Below are 22,457 nucleotides of genomic sequence, written 5' to 3' on the forward strand. Positions count from 1 at the left end.
TCCATGTACGATTAGTTGTGAGACATTTATATTTGAGGTCGCTTTTATTTCGGTGTTATTACAGAAACAGGGACTTTGCGAGCTCTAAGTAAGTTAAATAGCGTAGTTATTATGTTTTGTCAAAGCTAGGCGTTTTAACTTTGGCTAGTCCGGCTAACCGAATCTACAGCCATATCTGCTTGCAATATGTGTCAATAATTATTATGAAAAGCCAATAATAATAATTCAGTCGTCTGTTATGGAACTCTTGGCAGGCTTCTACGCCAGTAAAGCAGCAATCGCACAACTATCTTCTGTTCACGCTGATTCTGGATAGCTTGATCACGACAAAGGAATGATGACAGGGACAGACGCCGAATTCATACTTAGTGTGTCGACGGACAAATTGGCAAAGCTGCTAATTTATTAATGTATCAGTTGTGTAGCCAACTAGCTTACCGCTAATGTCAGCTGTCGTATCTGTCCTGTGGAATGGCGGATAGTGAGCTGAGTCTGATTGCCAAGAATATATCAAGGTAATCACGGTCTCATCTCTGTACTTGCTGCAATGAGAATCTTAACAGCTTTTCATTCACTCTTCACATTATTAAGTTAAATGATTTGGCACGTGTTGAAATATTAAAAAAAATCAACTCTTTCAATGAGACATACATTACAGTTCGGCGTTTACAGTGCAGTGCATTATTCTGCAAGGCAAATAGGCCTTAGTGCTTAGATATTGAACTTTAATTTATCCTGTTGAACCTGGCACCTCCAGGTATTTACGAATTTCTCACCTTTTATCCCTCCATCTAGTTTGTGTGAAGTCCCCCTGAGTCTCACTATAACATCACTCAACCTGCACTGTAACTGCATCCAGAGGATAGAGGGTCTTACTTCAGTGTGGCATCTACGGCACTTGGACCTTTCATCAAATCGCATCTCACGGATTGAAGGCCTTAGTTCTCTTGCTTCGCTGAGGACCTTGAATTTATCCTGCAACTTAATAACCAAGGTTGAAGGTGAGGCTTTAGTTATTGCTTTACACGCACAATATGTGTTAGTGTTATGGGTGTTCCCAGAGTCATTATTATTCATTTCTGAGTCTTGTGTTGGCTCAGACAATGCTGCCACTGCTTTATGAGCTGTAGATTTACTGCGCTGTTGATGTCCGCTTGCTTTACACCAGGACTGAATGGCCTTGTGAATCTAACTACGTTAAACTTATCCTACAATCAAATAAACAGTCTTACAGGTGAGTTGAACACTGGCAGAACAACGTTCTTGTTTTAACTTGAATAAAGGGGCTAAAAAATAATTTGGTTGCATTTCTTTTGTACACTGAAATTATGCCCATATTAGACTCGCTGTATCTCCATGGGGCTGAATAAAATGGTTGAATAAAAGGGCTAAAAATAAACAATGGTTGCATTTATATTTAAGACTGAAATTATGTTCATGTTAGGTTTGCTGTATCTCCATGGTGCTGAATATAAGCTGAAACACCTCAGTCTCCATAGCAACCGTCTGGACAGCATCCACCATATACTGCAATGCATGTTGGGAGTGAAGAGTCTTAGAGAGGTCACTTTGAGTCTTGATGGCAAAGACAACCCTGTCTGCAGCTTGCCAGGTTGGGGCTAAAAATGTTGCTGTGGAATACAATTTCAGAGGCCGTACTTGATGGGGAAAGTGTGAAGAATTGTAATTTCTTTTAAAGGTCAGTTGTGTGACTGACTGTGTGTTTGTGCTGCTGTAGGGTATAGGGATATGGTTATGCAGTCTGTACCACAGATTGCCGTCCTGGATGGCCTAGACCAGCTGGGAAATCCAGCATCTCTTCTGGAGGAGAACCCATGTGATATCCCTGGTCTGGAGGACTATGTAGACTTCCTGCTCTCCTCGGACACTAATGATGTGGTAACTGTTGTTGTAGTGTTCTGGATAAAATTTGTGCTTATTTTGGTAAAAACATTACGATTATATTTTGTTAGTGCACCTAAATAGTAGTAGCCAGTGAGAATCTCCCTAACACATAATGCAGTTTAAAGTGTTTCATAATACCATATAATGTACATTATTTATCCACATATATTTCATGCTCTATTGCCATTTATAAAAAAAGACTAAATCAACATTTACTAAAATTATTGAATAATTGACGTTTTAGGATTCAAATGATTTCCTTTAGAAAACTTTGTTTGTCAGATTGATATGAAATGTATGGCAAAATACAGATCATAGAAAAGAAAAGCCACGCTAACAGTGGATTCGATTTTTGGTATGTTGCTGATAAACCAGTCTCCTGTTTAATTTACACAGAATAATAAACACTAACCAAATGAGTTGTCTGACAAGCTTGAATATGAGAAGCTAATATGGTTTCCATATCAGGCTCAAGGGGACGGCCCCTTCACCACACCCCGTGTAGACGAGGTGTTGACCCAGTTTCATCAGCGGACCAGCTCAGTGGAAGCTACAGATCCAGTTGCATGTGCCAAATGCCAGGGTGCCCAGCTGTGTCGACCTGCCATGGCTGTTAGTGCAAACGCTGCTAATCAGCAGCACATCAGTACACTGGAGCATCAGGTGTCCCAGCTGTTTCACCATATGTTTTTTCTTTACTGTTTGATATACCTGATCAATCCCAATGATGTGTTTTTGTGTTATCCAGATGTTTTCATTACATTTAGAAAAAATTGCATGGGATGTCATTAAGTTTTTATTCATTCCAATGAGTGCTGCCGTTTTTAGTATATAGTGCATTCATATTAACACTGGGGTAGCATGGTGGCGCAGTGGTTAGTGCAGTTGCCTCGTAGCAAGAAGGTCCTGGGTTCGAGCCCCAGGGTAGTCCAACCTTGGTGGGTTGTCCCAGGTCATCCTCTGTGTGGAGTTTGCATGTTCTCCCCGTGTCTGCATAGGTTTCCTCCAGGGGCTCCGGTTTCCTCCCACAGTCCAAAGACATGTAGGTCAGGTGACTCGGCCATACTAAATTGTCCCTAGGTATGAATGTGTGTGTTTGTGTGTGTATGTCAGCCCTGTGATGGCCTGGCGGCCTGTCCAGGGTGTCTTCCTGGCTGCCACCCAATGACTGCTGGGATAGGCTCCAGTATCCCTGCGACCCTGAGAGCAGGATAAACGGTTCAGCTAATGGATGGATGGATAGTTACACTGATGAGCCAAAACATTATGACCACTTACAGATGAACTGAATAATGATCATCTCCAAACAAGGGCACATGTCAAGGTCTGGGTAGATTTGATGGTAAGTGAACAATCAGTTCTTATAGTCAATGTGTTTGATGTACGAAATGGGCAGGAATAAAGACTTGAGTGACTTTGACAAGGGCCAAATTGTTATGGCCAGACGACTGGGTCACAGCATCTCTGAAACGGCAAGACTTGTGGGGTGCTCCCGGTCAGCAGTGGTGAGAACCTACCGACAGTGGTCCGAGACGAAACAAACCACAAACTGGCAACAGGGTGTTGGGTGCCAAAGGCTCATTGATGGGTGAGGGCAACAAAGGCTATCCCGCCTGGTCTGAGCTGATAGAAGATCTATTGCAGCACAAGCCAAAAGAAAATTTTAACAATGGTTACAGGAGGAATGTGTCACAACACACAGTGCTTCACATCCTGCTATGTACAGCGCTGCGTAACCGCGGACCGGTCAGAATGCCCATGATGACCCCTGTCCACAAGCAGAAGCACCTATAATGGGCACGCGAGTGTCAGAACTGGACCTTGGAGCAATGGAAGAACTAGCCTGGTCTGATGGGTCCCGTTTTCTTGTAGATCAGGTGGATGGCCGTGTACGTGTGCGCTGTTTACCTGAGGAAGTGATGGCATCAGGATGGACTTTGGGAAGATGACAAGCTGTTGAAGGGAGTGTGATGCTCTGGGCAATGTTCTGCTTGAAATTTTGCGTCCAGGCATTCATGTGGACATCAATTTGATACGTGCCTGCCCAGGGTGTCTCCCTGCCTGCTGCCCAGTGACTGCTGGGATAGGCTCCAGCATCCCCGCGACCCCAATTGGGATAAGCGGCTTGGATAATGGATGGATGGATGGATGTGTCACCTATCTAAACATCGTTGCAGACCAGGTACACCCCTTCATGCTAATAGTATTCCCTGATGCCAGTGGCTTCTTTCAGCGGGGTAATGCGCCCTGCCACTCTGCACGCACTTTTCGGGAACGGTCTGAGGAACATGACAAAGAATTCAAGGTGTTGCCTTGGCCTCAAAATTCCCCAGATCTCAATCCGGTCGAGCATCTGTGGGATGTGCTGGAAAAACAAATCTGATCCATGGAGGCCTCACCTCACAATTTACAGGACTTAAAGGATCTGCTGCTAATGTCTTGGTGCCAGATACCAGAGGAAACCTTCAGAGGTCTTGTGGAGTCCATGCCTCGATGGGTCAGAGCTGTTTTGGCAGCACAAAGGAGACCTATACAATATTAGGCAGGTGCTTTTAATGTTTTGGCTGATCAGTGTACGTTTTGTGGTCATAAAGAATATCGGGTACATCTTAACTAAAGCCCCTGTTGTTGATGTCCAGTCCAGCAGCTCCATTCCCTCTTTGGAAACGGTACAGAAGGCCAAGAGAGACACAGACCACACGTCGGAGAGTGAGTGCGACGATGGGAAGGAGAACAGGAGGCGCACCAGGATCCCGACACATCGTAGCAGCATTGCGGCATTTAAGAGACCCACCAAAGAGACAAAGAGCAGGAGGACAGACAGGTGATTCATACTTATGGGTAACTCCAACCCGTACGTAGATTCGTGCCAAACAGTAAAAGTAAAGCTCAAAGACTTTTTTAACTACCATCTGGATGGAGAGGCTGAAAATATTCATGAAACTAATTTCTTTATTGATGATCCACCTCTCTCTCCCTCTCTCTCTCTCTCTCTCTCTCTCTCTCTCTCTCACACACACACACACACACACTTCCCTTAGTTTGCTGACTCAATCAGTTGCATATAATATAATGTTAAAGTCTGTTTATAATGATCAGACCCATTATGTGGCAAGGACCACTTGTGTATTCATTGCAGTTCAACTTAACTATAAATCCTGCAGCACCCCAATGGGAATATGGTGATAAATTTTCTTCTCTGAAAAATGTTGTAAACACTCCTCCTCTTGGTTAGAAATTACAACTGTCATCCAGTGGCTGTGATAAACGACTGCACTGCTGTGCTCTAACCCTGTCGTCTCTCTTCATCGCCACTTATGACACGTGCATAGGGTTCAGTAATGTACTTCCCAATTGTCCTCATCAAAAACAAGGTGAAGTTGAAACATAAGCTCAAAATTCAATTTCAAACTTTGCGCACCTATAAAAAGTGAGTTAAGTCATCTGCCTTGACCTTCCATAGAGCCTGGCTACGGCTTATGGGCTTTTTGTGATTGATTTGTAGTCGCTCGCTCAATACCTTTGATTTGTTTTACGTGCAGCAATCAAGAGACTCATAAACAGAAGGGTTCAAAGCGTGCCGTGATGCCCAGGAGGAAAGCTGAGGCGCCCAAGGGTGTAGCCACAGTCGGGGAAGCTGGGAGGGGCCCTCTGAGAACTACTGAGGCTTCAGAGGCCAGGAAAACTGAGCTCACTGTGGAAGAGCAAACCTACAGGGTACAAACTAGATAGGTCACCTGTTGGTTAACTTAGTTCATTTTTTTTATCAGATCTTTAAAACAGTAATAATCAAAGTTACACAAGTGACTGCGAATAGAGTTGTCAAGCCTAAAACTGTCTATACATTATGTATGTCAGCAGATCTCTATGAAAGTATTCTTTTTTTGCATATATTTCTTTATTGAATGTGCATCCTTGTGTGTGTGTGTGTGTGTGTGTGTGTGCGCGCGCGTGCGTGCGTGCGTGCGTGCGTGCGTGCGTGCGTGCGTGTACGTGTGTGTGCGCATTCATGCAACAGACAATAGTGGAAGAGCGTGACCAAGAAAGGGAGAGACGTTGGAAGGCTGAGCAGGCTGTGAGGAAGCTAACAGAGCAGATGAAGAGCCTCCAGACAAGGGCAAGTGAGGAGAAAGACCTCCAGAGCATGGCCGTGCACACCACAGAAAGGTATCGCCTTATGTACAGTACACATGCGTCAGCGTTATGTTTGTCTACAAGAAGCTCTGTCATAAATTGACATTTTTATCCAGTTTTTTTCCACAATTTTCCGCTACACTTTTAGATGCTGGTTGTTTTACCTATATAATAATAATAATAACTTTATATATATATAGCACTTTTCTAAAACAACATTGCAAAGTGCTTTACAGAGAAATAAAACCAGACAAGCCAAACGTAAGAGTAAAAATAAAAACAGTATGAATAAATAAAAACAAATATCAAACATTTGTAAAAGCTTTCACAAAAAGAAAAGTTTTAAGACAAGATTTAAGAGAAGCTAGAGACTTGGTTTGTCTTAGTTCAACAGGAAGACAGATCCATAGTGTGGGGGCTCTAACAGCAAAAACCCTTTGTAACAAACTTGAGACCTGGGAATAACCTGCAGGGCTCCATCTGCAGACCTTAATGGTCGAGAGGGCGTATACCAGGTCAGTAAATCAGAAATGTATGTAGGAGCAAGACCGTTTAAGGCCTGAAAAGTGAGCAATAAAATTTTAAAATCAATTCGAAATATAACAGGGAGCCAATGTAGGGAGACAAGCACAGGAGCGATATGGTCATGCCTCTTTGTCCCGGTAATGAGACAAGCAGCAGCGTTTTGTACTAGCTGCAGACGGTGGAGGGAGCCCTTGCCGATACCCGAGTAAAGTGCATTACAGTAGTCAAGCCGAGAATAGATAAAAGCATGTACAACTTTTTGCAGATCGGCAGTTGATAAAAATGACCTAGTTTTGGAGATTATCTTGAGCTGGAGAAAGCATGACTGAACAACATGTTTGATTTGATTATCAAAACGGAGGTTGGCATCGAATATTACCCCGAGATTCTTAGCACCCTGCTTAAGACTATGTGTTTTAACAAGGTAAAAGATTTTAGTCATTGGACATTTGGATCTTAAGTTATTAGTAATAATTAAGTTGACTGTCAGGTTGATGTAGCCTACTGGAATATCTCAACTGCTGCCAGATTAGTTAGGTTTAATTTTAGCCTGGTGGCTTTGCTAGACAGTCACTTTTATTGAGGATTTTAAGCTTTTAGCACCTTTACGGACTTTTATGCCTGTTTTATTGCTTATTGCCTTACAATAAACATGGCCGTGTGTGTGGATTGCTATCCTACCTTTGCACAATTGAAGACCAACGTTACCCGACTGCAGGCTGAACTCCGGCAGAGGGAGAAGTTCATCCTGCACCTATCATCTGTGGCCACAGCGCAGTCAAAACACCTCTCCTTCCTGGGCAGTTGGAGGGGTGCCAACTTGTCCTGTCCCTCAGACCATACAGCATTAGCCTAGGGCAATGATAGCACTATTCAATGGTCTGGAGGTGAAGTAATCCACTTTATAGACCTCTCTACCCTGGGGGAGGTTGTGAGCAAAACATAAAACCCAAGTTTGTTCTACTCCATCCATCCCAGATACTTGGGTCCTGGTTAAGAACTGTAAACACCACCTCCAGCCATTCTCATATGAGGCTTTTCAGCTTGGAAATAAGTTTCAGGTTATGGAAAATCTGTCCTCCCCAACTTCCCCGGTACATCCTGATCCAGCTGGCTGTCCTCCCTCCTCATCAGCTGTTCCAGGATTTCAAATGGATTTGACTTCTTGGACAACAAAAACTTCCCTCCCTGACCAGTGTGTTGCATCCAGGAGCGGAGCGCTCTCCATCTGCTACTGCTCACCACCCCGGATCATGAAAGGAAACCTCATCCATTCGACGTAGGTTGTTGAAGGTGGCAGTGTCCAAACACTCTGCTAGCTCTAAACAGGCCACCGGTGGCATCCTCCCAGTGCTGTGTCCTCTGCACTGGCTGGGAGCACCCATCCACCAGTGCATGGTGGTTGGGTGCACTCTTCTACAGCACCCGCTCCACAAAAACCTTCTTGTGGTTGATTCCATTATCAGGGACGTCAGGTCCAGCAGGGCTTCAACACACTGCTTCCCAGGTGCCAAGGTGAATGATGTGCTGGCAGAACTTCCCAATTTGCTGTCTCAGTATATCTCTGTTAAGAAAGTTGTTGTTCACACTGGCAAAAATGACATTCCACGGCAGCAGTCAGAGCTTTTAAAATGCGATTTTATGCATATTTTTAACATCTTAAAATGCAGTAACAAGGACGTATTTGCCTCTGGCCCACTCCCCACTTTGGGCTGTGGTTGTGGTCCTTTTAGCAGACTTTTGCAACTTTACACCTGGCTTCAGTTTTGCAGTGCTGCCATTTGCAATTTGGTTTTACTGACAATTTTAATTTTTTCTGGGAACGCTCTTCTATTTTTAAACGCGATGGACTCCATTCAAATCGAGCAGGCTCACGAATGTGAGCTGCAAGTGTGTTTTATTCTGTTGTCTCTTGAAAAGTGCTATATAGTTATTATCATTATTAGTATTATTATTATTATTATTTGCACATACAAAACAAACACAAGTGCACAATACACAGATGCACAGCACAGAGCATTGAGGGGAGACATGATAGAATAGCTCTGAATCACTGAATCAGACACCACAAGGAAAAAGGAAATCATTTAGTGAGTCCCTTTGGATTTTACTTGTCAGCTCCATAATGGATTCTCATCCATTTCTATCCTTCTCATCTTTTTTATTGTCTCTCCTGAGAGCAAAGCTCTGCTGCCTGTCTCGTTCTTGAGCAATGAATACCCTCACGCCATTACCAGTCCTCACTATCAGTATCACAAAGCCTCTTTATAAAACCAGGCGTACATTTTGGGTCCATTACCCAAAAACTCTTAAGTATGCTTGTGGTTGCCTGTGATAATGAAGCTATTTAGCATGAAAAAAATGATTGCTAGCTGACTTGCACAGCCCACATTTGTACCATCTATTTACATTTCATAGGGTTTGCTCTTAGCCTTTAATTAAATTTCTCTAAATAACTCCAACCTCACTCTTCTAACATGTCAGACGATACAACTGAGAAAATCCTTTCTTGGCACCAGAGATGGAAACAGGGCCATCTATAGATGCCTCATGTGCTATCCTTGCTCAAAAGCCCTGCCCCCTCCTTAGATAGATCGTCTTTCTGATGGCAATTAGAGGCATGGTGACAAGCATGTCTTAGCCGTGACTCATGAATCATTCTTAATTGCCCCCTCTGCTGCAGTGTCCTAAGGATTTTGAACAGTTTTTTATACTGTTAACTCTGTTCCTATTCTTGATACTGTCTCTTGGTGGGAGATTGAAGAAAGATAAGACTCAAGGTGAATGTAAAGAGGGGGCTATACAAGGTGTTCATGGACTCGGTCCCTGTTTTAATGTTGCTGATGTTATGTGTCCCTAATTTATTGCAGTTCGGGTTGTGTTCAGTGGTCTCTTATCAATCTGCACTTTACTATACTTTACCCTTTTCTATCAGTTTTTGCATCTCCATTTCCTCTTTCCTTTACATCCTCTTTCTTGAAATTAGATATGCAATATACTTTACTGTGAGATTTCTCTAATTTCACGTCATTGTGCCGGCATTTGTTTTGCATACATAGAAAAATTATTTCATTATATGAGGACAAACTGTCATGGTTGTGTGGTCTGGGTCATCAAGGCTCATCTGTTCCCCATTCCCTGATTGGCATTTCGGTTCCTGCCCTGCCCTGCTCACCTTCGCCCCATTTACCTGATTTATATTCCCCCGGGTCGCCCCGACTTTTTGTGGGATCATCCTATTGACTTTTGGTAGCTGGACGCGTGACGTCTTGTCTCGAGCCTTCCTTAGTGTTTGGAGGTTTGTTTGTTTATTAAAACATTGTTCTAGCCCAGTCTGTCTCCACTGTCTGCATTAGGGTCCTCAATTCCTGCTCCCGGCGTGACACAAACAAGTGCACTGCTAGTACCAAGGTTGCCAACTGCGGTTTGTTTGTTTGTGGCTCTGCGTACTTTTTGACTTTTAACGACTCCTTGAGACTTTTGGATTATTTTAATTGATTGTATGGATTTTTATCTGATCATGAATTGCTACACTGACTCACTGCACGCCTGGTGAGAACCATGTGGACTCAACCCTCAGTTGACGCAGCTTTCTTTTCTGTGAATATCTATCAACCGGTTGAATATTACTATGCCTTGCAAGGATTGCCTAAAAGCAACAAATGACTTTACTAACCTCAAGTATGAGGTCACAGGACAACGAAGATTTTGATTCCTGAACACTTGTGGGTGTATTTTATGGCTTTTGTGCCGCTGATCATGAAAATTACCTTAAAATGTTCCTATCACATACCGTTTTGTAGATAACTTATTTTTGTGATTTCCTATCATATTTTAAATCTACTAGTATATTGCCCACAAAGCAAGCTGTTTTGGTCAGTCCAAGCATGCCTGGGCATGCACTCGGTGTAGGTGCTATGCAAATGTTGTCTTTGGCATGCCTGGGCATGCTTAGTCAGGTTAGATGCTGATAGACGGGCTATAAAAGCTGCTCACATCTACAGATGCTGTTTGGACGCATGTTGATGCAGTTCTTCAGTCTGTTGTTGCTGCATCCTCTCAACACTTGCCAGCCCGGACACCCCTTCATCAGCCAGCAACATTAGCACAGCCTGCGGAAACATTATGCTCTCTCAAAAGCCCTGAGAACCCACAGCCATCAGCTGCTCGTCCACTCTTCTCCCCAACTACATTGATAGTGGCGGATTTCATAATCAGGAACATCAGTTTCTTTAATGCAGCTACACACTGTTTCCCTGGAGCCACAGTCCCTGTCGTCCTTGCTAAGCTCCCAGGGCTTCTTAGCTCAGTCCCATCCTCTACCAACTGAGTGATCGTGCATGTGGGGAGAACAAAGCAGCTTGTCAGCAGTCTGAACTAACTAAAAAGGATTTTAACAACCTTTTTAACCTTAAGTTCAGGAAAATCTCTTTATTTCTGGTCCTATTCCCACAGTGGCCTGTGGAGTAGGGCGCTTCAGCAGAATCCTCAGCCTCCACACTTGGCCCCAGTCCACCTAGAGAGCTCATAATTTGGGCTTCATTGACAATTTGATTTGTTGTGGGAACGCTTTTCCTTTTTTAGAAGCATAACTCCAATTTTCATTATGCTGTGCGGTCCTGTATTCATGACTATTTACACTCCACACAGTCTCTAGTTCATTATCACCTGTTGCCCTGTGTAAGCCAGCTTGTCTAAAGGTGTGTTCTCTCTCATCCCATGGCTCTTACAGTATTCCTGTTAGGATTAGGCCAGGATTCAATACCCATTACCCTTTGCATTATGTCTTCAACTGTCAGGCCAGATAATTCGATTAGTCTGCTGTAGTGATTCCAGTCCAACTAAGCCCCTTATTCCAATTGTTTTTGCTCTTTTAAATGCCCAGTCCATGTCAAGTAAGTCTTATTCTCAATTATTTAATTACTTGCTGTGAGGTAAGCAAGAAGGCCCCGGTGTCGTCCTCTGTGTGGAGTTTGCATGTTCTCCCTGTGTCTGCATGGGTTTCCTCCCACAGTCCAAAGACATGCAAGTCAGGTGATTTGGCCATACTAAAATGTCCATGTGTGTGGTGGCCTGTCCGGGGTGTCTCCCTGCCTGCCACCCAATACCTGCTGGGATAGGCTCCAGCATCCCCATGACCCTGAGAGCAGGATAAGCGGTTTAGATGATGGCTGGATGGATTTAGTTACTTCCCTCAACCTTGACTTTCTAGTTCTTACTGAGACCCTGCTTAAACCTGGGGAGTGCTCCCCTGTAGTGGACTCTGCCCACCCAACTATAATTTTTATGAATGCACACAGGTTATGGTGGGTGTATAGTAGCTGCTTTTAAGAACCATTACACTTGTATTCCTTTTACTTTTGGTTCTTTTAATAGTTCTGAAATCTTAACTTTTAAAATTGTGTATGTGACAACCCAGTTTGCTGTATAATCATTTATCTCCCCCCCCCACACACACACACACACAAATGACTGCACCTCAAGTGACCCGTTTTTTAAACTCCTGAAGTTTGCGGATGACACAACCATCATTGGCCTTATCCGGGATGGTAACAAGTCTGCCTATAGACAGGAGATTAATCAGCTTGCCTTCTGGTATGGCCATAACAACCTGGAGCTGAACATTCTCAAAACAGTAGAGATGACAGTGGACGCCACTAACACTGCCCCCCCTCCCCTCACCATACTGAACAGCACAGTGTCTACAGTGAAAACCCACAGATTTCTGGGCTCCACAATCCCCAGGACCTAAGGTGGGCATCCAACATAAACACAATCATCAAAAAGGCCCAGCAGAGGATGTACTTTCTCCACCAGCTCAAGAAATTCAACCTGCCTCAGGAACTGTTGGTTCAGTTCTACACTGCAATAATCCAGTCCAGTCTGTCCTGCACATCCATCAGTGTCTGGTTTGGCTTGGCCACCAAACAGAAAAGGGACAGACTACAATGGACAGTTCAGATCTCCAGAGAAAATCATTGGTGCCAACCAGCCCTCCATTCAGGACTTGTACACCTCCAGACTCAGGAAATGGGCAAGCAACATCACTGCAGACCCATCACACCATGGTCACAACCTGTTATAACTCCTCCCCTCTGGTAGGCGCTACAGGGCACGGTACCCCAAAACAACCAGATATAAAAAGTCTCTTTCCGCAGGCTGTCATTCAAATGAACGCTTAACGCTGTCAAATAAATCCAACCATTTTGTATATATTGTACATTGTATGTATACTGGTACACTCTGTCATGTCCATCTACCTCAGGCATGTATATAAATAACTTGCTAACCTCTATTTTCACCATCTCTAATATATTCTCTGCACCATTGCACTTCATTACCTCTTATTTTGCCTGTATAAGTCAATCCTTGTGTATATATCTGAAGATTGTTGTGTTGTTGTTCTACATTAAGTACGCTGAGAGAGCCACGAAACCAGAATCAAATTCCATGTATGTGCAAACCTACATGGCCAATAAACATGATTCTGATTCTGAATTTATAACTGACAGTAACCTTGATTTCCTCTGCCTCACTGAAACCTGGCGTAAACCCCTGGACTATTTCTCACTAAACCAGACCACACCCACAGGATTCACATACATTGATAAACCTTGTCTTGAGGGGCGGGGAGGTGATGTTGCTGCTGTTTACTGGAAGGATATTAAAACAGCCACCATTTCCATTCTTTCCACTCATTCTTTGGAACATCTTGCCTTCAAACTCTGGTCCCGCTCTCTTGGTCACTGCCGTTATCTACTGCGACCCAAGCCAAACCCCTCCTTTCTCTCTGACTTTTCTGACCCAGCTACGTGCCATCTCAGTTCTCCTCCTGGGTGATTTTAATATTCACATTGAAGACACTGACTGTAAATCTGCCATAGAATTCCTGGAACTGCCATGATGCTTCAATTTCACACAACATACTAACTCAGAACCTGGATTTGGTCTGCTCTACTGGTCTCAGAAACTCTCCAGCCTCAACCTCAATATCACTGACCACCTGGCAGTCACCATGGACATTGATTATCCCTATCCCTTCACAGTTAAAAAGTGCAACTCTTTCATTTTTCTAATCTAATTGACACTATCTACAGCAACCTGACCCCCCCCCCCTTACCACTCAGCCCCTGTCAAAGTTCTTGCCCGTTTCCCCAATGGAGCTGTCCAACTTTGTGATAGGAATGAGAAGCTCCACTTGTGTTTTGGATTCCATCCGATCTTGTTAAGGACCTTCTCGCAGCTATCTCCTCACTCATCACAGAAATTATTTACTCTTCCTTAAGCTCTGGTTCAGTCTCCCAAACACTTAAACTGGCTGCTGTCACCCCCATCCTCAAAAAACTTGGACTCAACCCTGATATCATGAGCAACTTCTGGCCCATATCATGAGCAACTTTCGGCCCATATCCAATCTCCTCTTTCTGTTGAAAATACTGGAATTTGTCGCCTCTCAACTCAAAGCTCACCTTATCCCCAACGACCTGTTTGAACCATTTCAATCTTGTTTCTGCTCACAGCACAGAAACAGCCCTCCTTAAAGTCACCAATAACCTCCTCTTCCCCTCAAACTCTGGCCACCTCAGCTTTCTCATCCTCATTGACTTCACTACAGCTTTCAACACCATCAACCACACCATTCTCTCATGCCTTGAATCCTCCCGCAATATCACCAGTACTGCCCTCTCCTGGCTAAAGTCATACTCACAAACAGACAACAGTTCATCAGCGTCAATAACTGCATCACCTCCACCATTCCTCTTTCCCAAGGCGTCCCCCAGAGTTTGGTGCTTGGTCCTCCCCTGTTCATCCTTACATGCTCCTTTGGTAACATCATATGTTGTTATGGTCTCCATTTCCACTGCTACGCCAATGATGTCAGCACTACATGTCCACTAAATCCATCACCACTACAACTTACTCCACTCTGACCAACTGCCTCAGTGAAATTAAATGATGATGCAAGCCAACTTCTTCAAACTAAATTGTGATAATTCTGACATGATCATCATCAGTCCCAAATCCCTCACCAAAACCCAGGGCTCCAAACTAAAAAAATAATTTTGAACCATCCCAAAGGCAGTGTAAACCGTCCCAAATTCTAAAATTTCTCTTTTTACTTTGTTATTGTCAACTATAGTGGCTATTTGCATAAAAACACATTATTCAACTAAGATATGGATGTATTTTATTTAAATAATTGATTAAAAAAATCCTTGACATTAGTAGTTTTAATTATGTATTAGTTAGCTGCTTAGAAGTAGTGTTAAGAAGTTCAACATGTTATAATTCCCTCTCCAATATCTATTTTATATTGCTGTGAATACATCAACAAATTTCTCCTTCAATCAAATTTCTCATCAAAAACAAAATATTACAAGAACATTCGAACACATCATCATAAGATTCCATTCAGGTAGAAATATTTTCTTTTGTGTTTTGCTTCATAGCCAGAGCCTTGTTTCTGTAGAGAAGTAGAAAATAAATTCATTTGGTCAGAAGGCTCCCAGGTGCAAAGATTTCACAATAATCATTATGGCATATTACTATTGCTAGCCCTGTAGAGAAAAAAGTCACTCTAAAAGAAAATTAACTGTTTGCATACATATTTGTGTGTTTCATTCACTTTGTGTCCAGGGTACCACACGCTCTAGATTGCAGGAGAGAAATCTTAACTCTCTGAGCACAGAGCTGAGCACACATCAGATACTGCACCGGATCTGTCCAAGTTCAAATCATTCATCAGAACTCACCTTTGCTTTTAATGTATGATTAATGTGTGTTACATATTTTTGGTGTGTTGCTTTTATGTTTATTTTATCTTATGTAAAGTATCTTGAGTACCTTGGAAAACGCTATACAAATTAAATGTATCATTATTGTTGGCGGCACGGTGGCGCAGTGGTTAGCACAGTTGCCTCACAACAAGAAAGTCCTGGGTTCGAGCCCTGAGGTAGTCCAACCTTGGGGGGTCGTCCTGGGTCGTCCTCTGTGTGGAGTTTGCATGTTCTCCCCGTGTTTGCGTGGGTTTCTTCTGGGGGCTCCGGTTTCCTCCCACAGTCCAAAGACATGTAGGTCAGGTGAATTGGCCGTACTGAAATTGTCCCTAGGTGTGAATGTGTGTTTGTGTGTGTCGGCCCTGTGATGGACTGGCGGCTTGTCCAGGGTGTCTCCCCGCCTGCCACCCAATGACTGCTGGGATAGGCTCCAGCATCCCCGCAACCCTGAGTAAGGAGAAGCGGTTTGGATAATGGATGGATGGATGGATTGTTATTATTTTTATAATATTAGTTGCTTCCTTTAAAGTAAAAATTCATGCCATAAGTGAAGGTTTACCATGTGTTTCACTCCTCTTTCCCCTCTTCTATTTCTTCCCTTTTTCCAGACTGAAAGAGTTGTTGCTGAAGGAGCGGGCAGAGCGGTCTGGCCTGCAGACCCGTGTTGAAGAGCTGGAGGAGAAGTGTCAGTCCCTGGCACAACAACTGGAACAGGCCCGTGGCCACAAGGAGCAACACAAGAGGGCGCTGTGCAGCCTGGAGGACAGCATCTCCCATGGAGAAGCACTCAGGGCCTGCCAGCAGGCAGAGGAGGTAGTTAGCTTAGCTGCATTGGCAACTGTTTCCTCATGACTACACTGCTACCTTGTAGTCAGTAAAGTTAATCTGCACTGCACAACATTAGATAGACTTCACTGCTTCCACAAACGCTCACTGATGTGTTGACATCTACTTCAGTGTCAGTCTGCTGTCTATCTTTATTCTTTCAAGTTGGGAATATTCCCCAACACGCCAACACAGTAGTTCCATGAACATGCAACCATCTGGAAAGAATTTGGCGGAGAACACCATTCATTATAGAATATCACTGTGAGATATAATCAAGCTCGTAAGAGATAAGCTCGAGTTTTTACTTGTCGGTTTTTGCAGATGAAACGTTACCAGGAGCTGGAGAACAGGGCAACGGCTCTGAAGAGAGAAGCGGAGATCCAGAGAGCCTCGGTACGCCAGCACAGAGACAAGCTGCAGCAACTGCATGAACTGCTTACATCTAGGGAGCAGGCGCACAGGTAGTCTTCAAGAGCGACATTTTTTAATATTACACCTCGTATTCAGCATTCAAGATGAATAAAATCATAGATGTTTGCATACTATAAAATCAACTTAATTTTTAAAATAAAAAAATTAATTTTATTAACTAATTTTTAAATTAACTTAATTTTCAAGAGACTTGCATAATACAAGTGAAATTGGCAATACTCCGACTTTGATGTTATGACATTCAACTGATTCTGTCTGTATTAATCATCATATCCATTGTGTGTCAGGAAAGAGCTGGAGTCACGGTTGACACCTGGAGGGGCGGAGTTCCGTGAGGCGGTGGCTAAAGAGGTTGCATCCGTGCAACAGAGCCATGCACACAGGGTGGCGGAGCTGGAAGAGAAGATTGCAGATGGCAGAAAACAGTATGCCACCCTGGAGGACGAGTTCCGAATGGCGCTGACCATAGAGGCTGCTCGGTTCTCCGAGGTCTGGTTAGCAACAGATACAAGTTGTACACATAGGCTGTAAACACGGGCAGACTTCTCTCAAATTTTGCTCAATATTCTATTTGCATTCCGGGGAAGATATTATTCCTATGTCTAGTAAAAAGTGAAGGGTTTGAACTGAAATTGACCTCAATTTTGACAGACTTATTAGCTTTTTTTCCCCTGTCCGCCTGATGGTGGAAGCTGAGATTGAACTACGATAATTTGACTCTGGATAAATAGTCATTCGTTGCTATGGGAAGAAAGTTATATAAAATGGTCTGGATTTGAATCAATCTCTAATTTCTCATTATGGTTACAGGATTCATTTGCCCCTCCCCAGGAAATGTAATCTGTTTCTTAGCTGTTAATGTCTGGGAAATTTGCTGCTTTAATACTTTAACTTTTTAACCTTTTGCAGTCTGAAGGAGATCCAGACTGCCAGTCATATCCACATCCATGACAACTTAAACAGATTGCTTCTCTGTAAATCCATTAATCAGCCTATCTGGTACACAGACTCAAACTTGATGTTGATTGATGAAATTGTCAGTCAGGTGACACTTTGACATTTTGACAGGACTGAAGAGTTTTCCTTCTTTTCTTCCCCACTAACCTCTAAATTTCAATTCCATATTAAATGCACATTCCTTCCTTTACCCCCGTAGATGAAAGAGGTGTGTGATCGGCTTAATGCAGAACTGTCAGAGCTGAAGGCCGCCCTTGCCCAGTCCCAGCAGAGGGAGAAAAAGTCAGACTCTCTAGTGCAGGAGCTCACAGTCATGGTCAAAGAGCAGAAGAGCCGAATCGCTGAGCTTGCCAAAGCCAAGAGAGACACTGTCACTGAGCTGAAGGTATAACCAGCACAGCAGCAACACAAGTTCTGTCGTCATTTTTTGTGGCGGTTAAATTAAGTGTTATACATCAAATTCATTATAAATTATCGAATCAAGCTTTGAAAGTCACCTCAGATAGTGGCACTAGTTGAGTAAATATAGTGGTTTGTCAGTATTATCTATCGTCTTTTCGATATTTTTAAGTATAAGGCTGCAAAATCATTTAAAACTTACTATATGGTCATGTTGCCTGTCCATCTGAGATTGGCGATGTTGGTTCATCTTTATTTCTACTTGTCTGTTGGACATTTGTTCACACCTGTGTTTATCTGCCAGGCCCGTCTGCGCTCCCTTGAGGCAGAAGTCACACAGGACAGGCGTCTCAATCTGCAGCTTGAATTGCTGAAGAAGGATAAGTCGCGACTCCTGTCTCAGCTCACAGCCCAGGAGTCGGTAATAGATGGCCTTCGAGCTGAGAGAAAGATCTGGGGCCAAGAGCTGGCTCAGCAAGGTTAGAGGAGGCCAAGAAGCACTCGCTGGCCACTGTTTTAGCTGAAAGGCAATGCATTTTGTAGCAAATGATATTTTGGCGCTTGTCAGTGCACGCTGGGAGGCACTCAGCTTTCATTAAGTACCATTTTGCTCTGTTGTGCATTATTCAATTGATTGCTACATATTTGCCACAGGCAACGTTGTTTACCTCTAAGCAACTCAGATATCCTCTGAACTCTGCAAGTATTTAAGAGACTGTACTGCAGAGTGTATAGTGAAGAAGCAGCAACTGTTTAACTTGCATGCAACAGTGTTTCACTGCCAAGGTAGCGTGTAAAAGCTGCCATCTAGTGGTAGTTTGTAAAACATTCAATGAGCGTGCCTACACACGCAAACGCACAAATTCAGTGCTACTTTCGTGTGTATCTTTCGGCAGGGGCATCTTTAGCTCAAGACCGTGGCCGTCTGGAGGCCAGGATCGAGGTCCTGGGCACTGAGCTGGAAACACAGAGAAAACAGAATGAAAGGGACAATGACGGCCTTAAGATCAAAACCAAGATCATTGATGACCAAACAGAGACCATCCGCAAACTGAAAGAGGTAGCAGGAGGTTGAATTAAATTCAATATGCTGTTGATTGTGCAGGAAAAAAAGTCAATACACGGTTGTTCTGTATCACTGGCATGTCTTGACGCTGACATGTTATTACACACTGTGTTCCCTTAGACATATTTCTCTCTAATGCAGGCTAACCCACATCTCTATTCTTCCAAACTAAATTACTATCTTTTGCTGTTACCCAGCCACCATATCTAACTACAAGTTGTGGTCTCCATTCACACTCACTATGAATTAGTCTGAGGCAGTTGTAGCCCTCAACTCCTCACCAGTTGTCCATGGTATCCAGAAAAATGTCACTGTTCAAAGTTCAAAAAGTTGTTTTACTCGTTTCGTCCAAGACAGTTTAGTTTCTTCTTTTTTTTTTCTTGTCAATACTCTGCTGAAAGGATTGTTCGCTAGTTTGTCTTATTTATGTATCTTAAAGCTGTATATTACAATGTACATTGTTGGGGTTAGTCTTTTTATATGGATTCCTAACTATCTTGTCCTGTTTTTATCCTGAGAGACACTCGTAGCAACTCTTGTTGATAGGCCATAAATATTTGACTAACTGAATAATTCGTGAATCCCAATGTCTTCTTTTGCACCTCTCTGCCTCCTCCCACATCTCCTCTTCCCCGTTCTCCTCTTCCTCCTGCTTTCCGCTCCCCAGGCCTTGCAGGGCCGGGATGAGCAGATCAGGAGGTTACGTGAAGAGGCGCTCCAGGCGCAGAAAAAGTTCCAACAACAGTTGGAGGAGGAGTTGGCCCCGATGGCTGAGCTCAGGGAGCGGGTCAAGCAGCTCATCCTGCGCAAGGAGGAGCTGAAACAGCAGCTGGAGGACAAGGAGATGGAGCTTGAGGAGGTCAAGGGAATTTACAGGCAAGGGACAGACAGATGAATATGCACAGAAACAACAATCCAAAACATAGTCTCTCTCACTCTCTCTCTCACTCACTCACACACACACACACACACACACACACACACACACACACACACACACACACACACACACACACACACACACACACACACACATACCATAGAGTATACCAGGCTAAAGACATACAAACACATGCACTTGGGCTTTCACAATCAGTTAAATTTTGTTTGTGACCAATTTCATCTGCGACCTTCTCTTCTGTTCTATTGTTACTCCTCAGTGCCTCCAATAAGAAGTGGCAGGAGAAGGCGGCCCTGCTGACTCAGCTGGAGGGTCAGGTGAAGCGCATGAAGGAAACCTTTGACTCTAAGGAGTGCTTGCTGCTGGAAGAGAGAGACAAAGCGACACGGGCACACAAGTACGATTCTAGCACAAATCACTTTTAGGCTTCTGTAATCTGTAATTCTTGTGTTCTGGGATTTCCCACTTGAAACGTTCTTCTCCGGGGATTTTAACCTGAAACTTGAGATGTTGTCAGGCAGGACATCTGAAGCTGCTGTGTGGGAAAAGAAGAGGTGGTCACATATGAATATCCATTACAGTCTTAGACCATAACAATTATTTATAAAAAATCATGAATGGAGTGGTCTCCCCTTTAAACAAGAGAAAGTGTAAGATGTATGTCATTTTAACTCGACATTTACATAATGTAGCACATATACTGTATAGATGTCAATCAGTGAACACAGTTAATAGCCATATCGTTGTTACTTTTAAAGAGCGCTGGTACACCTTAGTGGCTAAAGCACAGCCCTAACACTACCAGGGTAAGTCGTTCCCTTCCCACTTAGGCCAATAGAGCTTTCAGAATTCTGTATCATTGTACACACAAGAATGGTGCAAAGAAACACTTTTCACCCTGTTAAGAACCATGTGCACATGTACACACACAAGTGATGGGCACTAACAAACCATAATTGCACCCAAATGTAGAGCGAATTTTAAGCAAAGTGTTGAAAAAATGAAATGCGTATTGGTGTGGGTCACCATTATCTGGTTTTAGGTGAATGTATGCATGTGACAGAATTACATTATCAAAAGAACTCCGACTCAAGTGGGCAGTAAAAGTACCATATGGAGTTTTAACACTATGCAACCCAACCCAAATCTAAAAATCAAACATAATTTGCCAACAATATCTTATATACAATCACAATTTAAGACAGAAATAGGCAGACGACTGAAAATTAAGAATGTAAAGTTAATGTACACATTAGTGTGTGGCCACAGACACCTATGACCAAAATTGTTTTATGGTTCAGACCTCCTTCAAGCTAAACTGTAAAATGTATACAGTAACAGCACTGCAAGCATAATTGGACAGAATCTGTCAAATCCTTTTATGTCAAAACCATGTTGTTTTACATCTCAGAGCTGCAGTAGAGAAGCTACGTTGTGTGGACGATGCGTTCCGTCAGCAGCTTGAGTCTCTACAGGTTTCCCATCAAGCTGAGGTCTTGCAAATAGCCAGAGACAAGCAGACACAGATAGAACAAGCCAGCCAGAAGGTATGACAGCGCCAAAAGCCTTTATTAAACCATTGGATTTAAATTGTTAGTGACGAGACTGTGTATGTCTGCTGTCACTGAACAATGTTTACACTGGAAACAGTGTGCAACATTGCAAGTCGAGTAGTGTAGTTAATTTGTTTGTGGTCTGTGTGTGCTACTCAGGTTTTTCAAGTTGAGGAGGAGATGCGTCAGCTCTTGGAAGAAACTCAAACTAACAAGAGAATCATGGAAGAGAAAATGAGACGTCTCACCAGTGTACTGAGAGACTTCTAATATCTCAAATCAACACACCACACACACCCCACTTAAAGATTCTAAAGCACTGAGCTGTTATAAACTAGTTTTTTAAACTCACTTGATCATCAGTTTTATATACTCATGTTAACTTATTACAGGTCTATTTATGTATTGGAATTTTTAAATAAAATCAATCTGTAAATGCAGTTTTGTTTCCCATTTCTTGTAGTTATGATATTGAATTCTTTTGTATATAAGTTTTTGTAAATAACTAAACTGGAAGTAGGTTCACTGTGATTGAGTCATCTACAGTGATCAGCCAAAACCTTAAAACCACTAACAACTTAAGCGAATAACGTTGATTATCTCATTACAATGGCCAGAAGAGCTACTGGTGCTCAAGGTTAATGCTGGCTATGACAGACAGGTATCAGAACACAGTGCATCGCACGCTGCTGCGTGTGGGGCCACATAGCTGCAGGCCAGGGTGCCCATGATGACTACTGTCCACCGCCGAAAACCCCTACAATGGGCACACAAGTGTCGGAACTGGACCTGGGTGCCGTGGAAGAAGGTAGCCTGATGTGATGAGTCCTGTTTTTATTTTAGGTCATGTGGATGGATGGCCGTTTACCTGGGGAAATGATGGCACCATCATGTACTATGGGGAGAAGGCAAGCCGCTTGGAGGGAGAATGTTCTGCTGGGAAACCTTGGGTCCTGACATTCTTGTGGATGTTACTTTGA

At 43.2% G+C, this 22,457-nt stretch overlaps 1 protein-coding gene across 1 annotated transcript; it reads left to right on the plus strand.

Annotated features, from left to right (window-relative positions):
* The first annotated feature begins 471 nt into the window (after positions 1-471).
* Positions 472-21,906, plus strand: lrrcc1 (leucine rich repeat and coiled-coil centrosomal protein 1). The gene is made up of 19 exons (XM_056293568.1): positions 472-515; positions 796-1,001; positions 1,169-1,234; positions 1,445-1,612; positions 1,739-1,899; positions 2,374-2,568; positions 4,545-4,729; positions 5,448-5,622; positions 5,924-6,072; positions 15,950-16,154; positions 16,491-16,630; positions 16,889-17,090; positions 17,758-17,943; positions 18,262-18,436; positions 18,854-19,017; positions 19,691-19,899; positions 20,184-20,321; positions 21,336-21,471; positions 21,637-21,906. Exons 1-19 carry the CDS (start codon positions 472-474, stop codon positions 21,745-21,747), a joined length of 3,015 nt encoding a protein of 1,004 aa, XP_056149543.1. The 3' UTR covers positions 21,748-21,906.
* Positions 21,907-22,457: the final 551 nt, after the last annotated feature.

Source organism: Lampris incognitus, chromosome 14 (assembly GCF_029633865.1).
Source record: "Lampris incognitus isolate fLamInc1 chromosome 14, fLamInc1.hap2, whole genome shotgun sequence".
Lineage (NCBI taxonomy): Eukaryota > Metazoa > Chordata > Actinopteri > Lampriformes > Lampridae > Lampris > Lampris incognitus.

Coding starts and splice junctions, on each gene's coding strand:
- lrrcc1 (XM_056293568.1), top strand. CDS start 472: ATGGCGGATAGTGAGCTGAGTCTGATTGCCAAGAATATATCAAG. Junction 516..795: donor ATTGCCAAGAATATATCAAG/GTAATCACGGTC, acceptor CCCTCCATCTAG/TTTGTGTGAAGTCCCCCTGA. Junction 1,235..1,444: donor TCAAATAAACAGTCTTACAG/GTGAGTTGAACA, acceptor TGTTCATGTTAG/GTTTGCTGTATCTCCATGGT.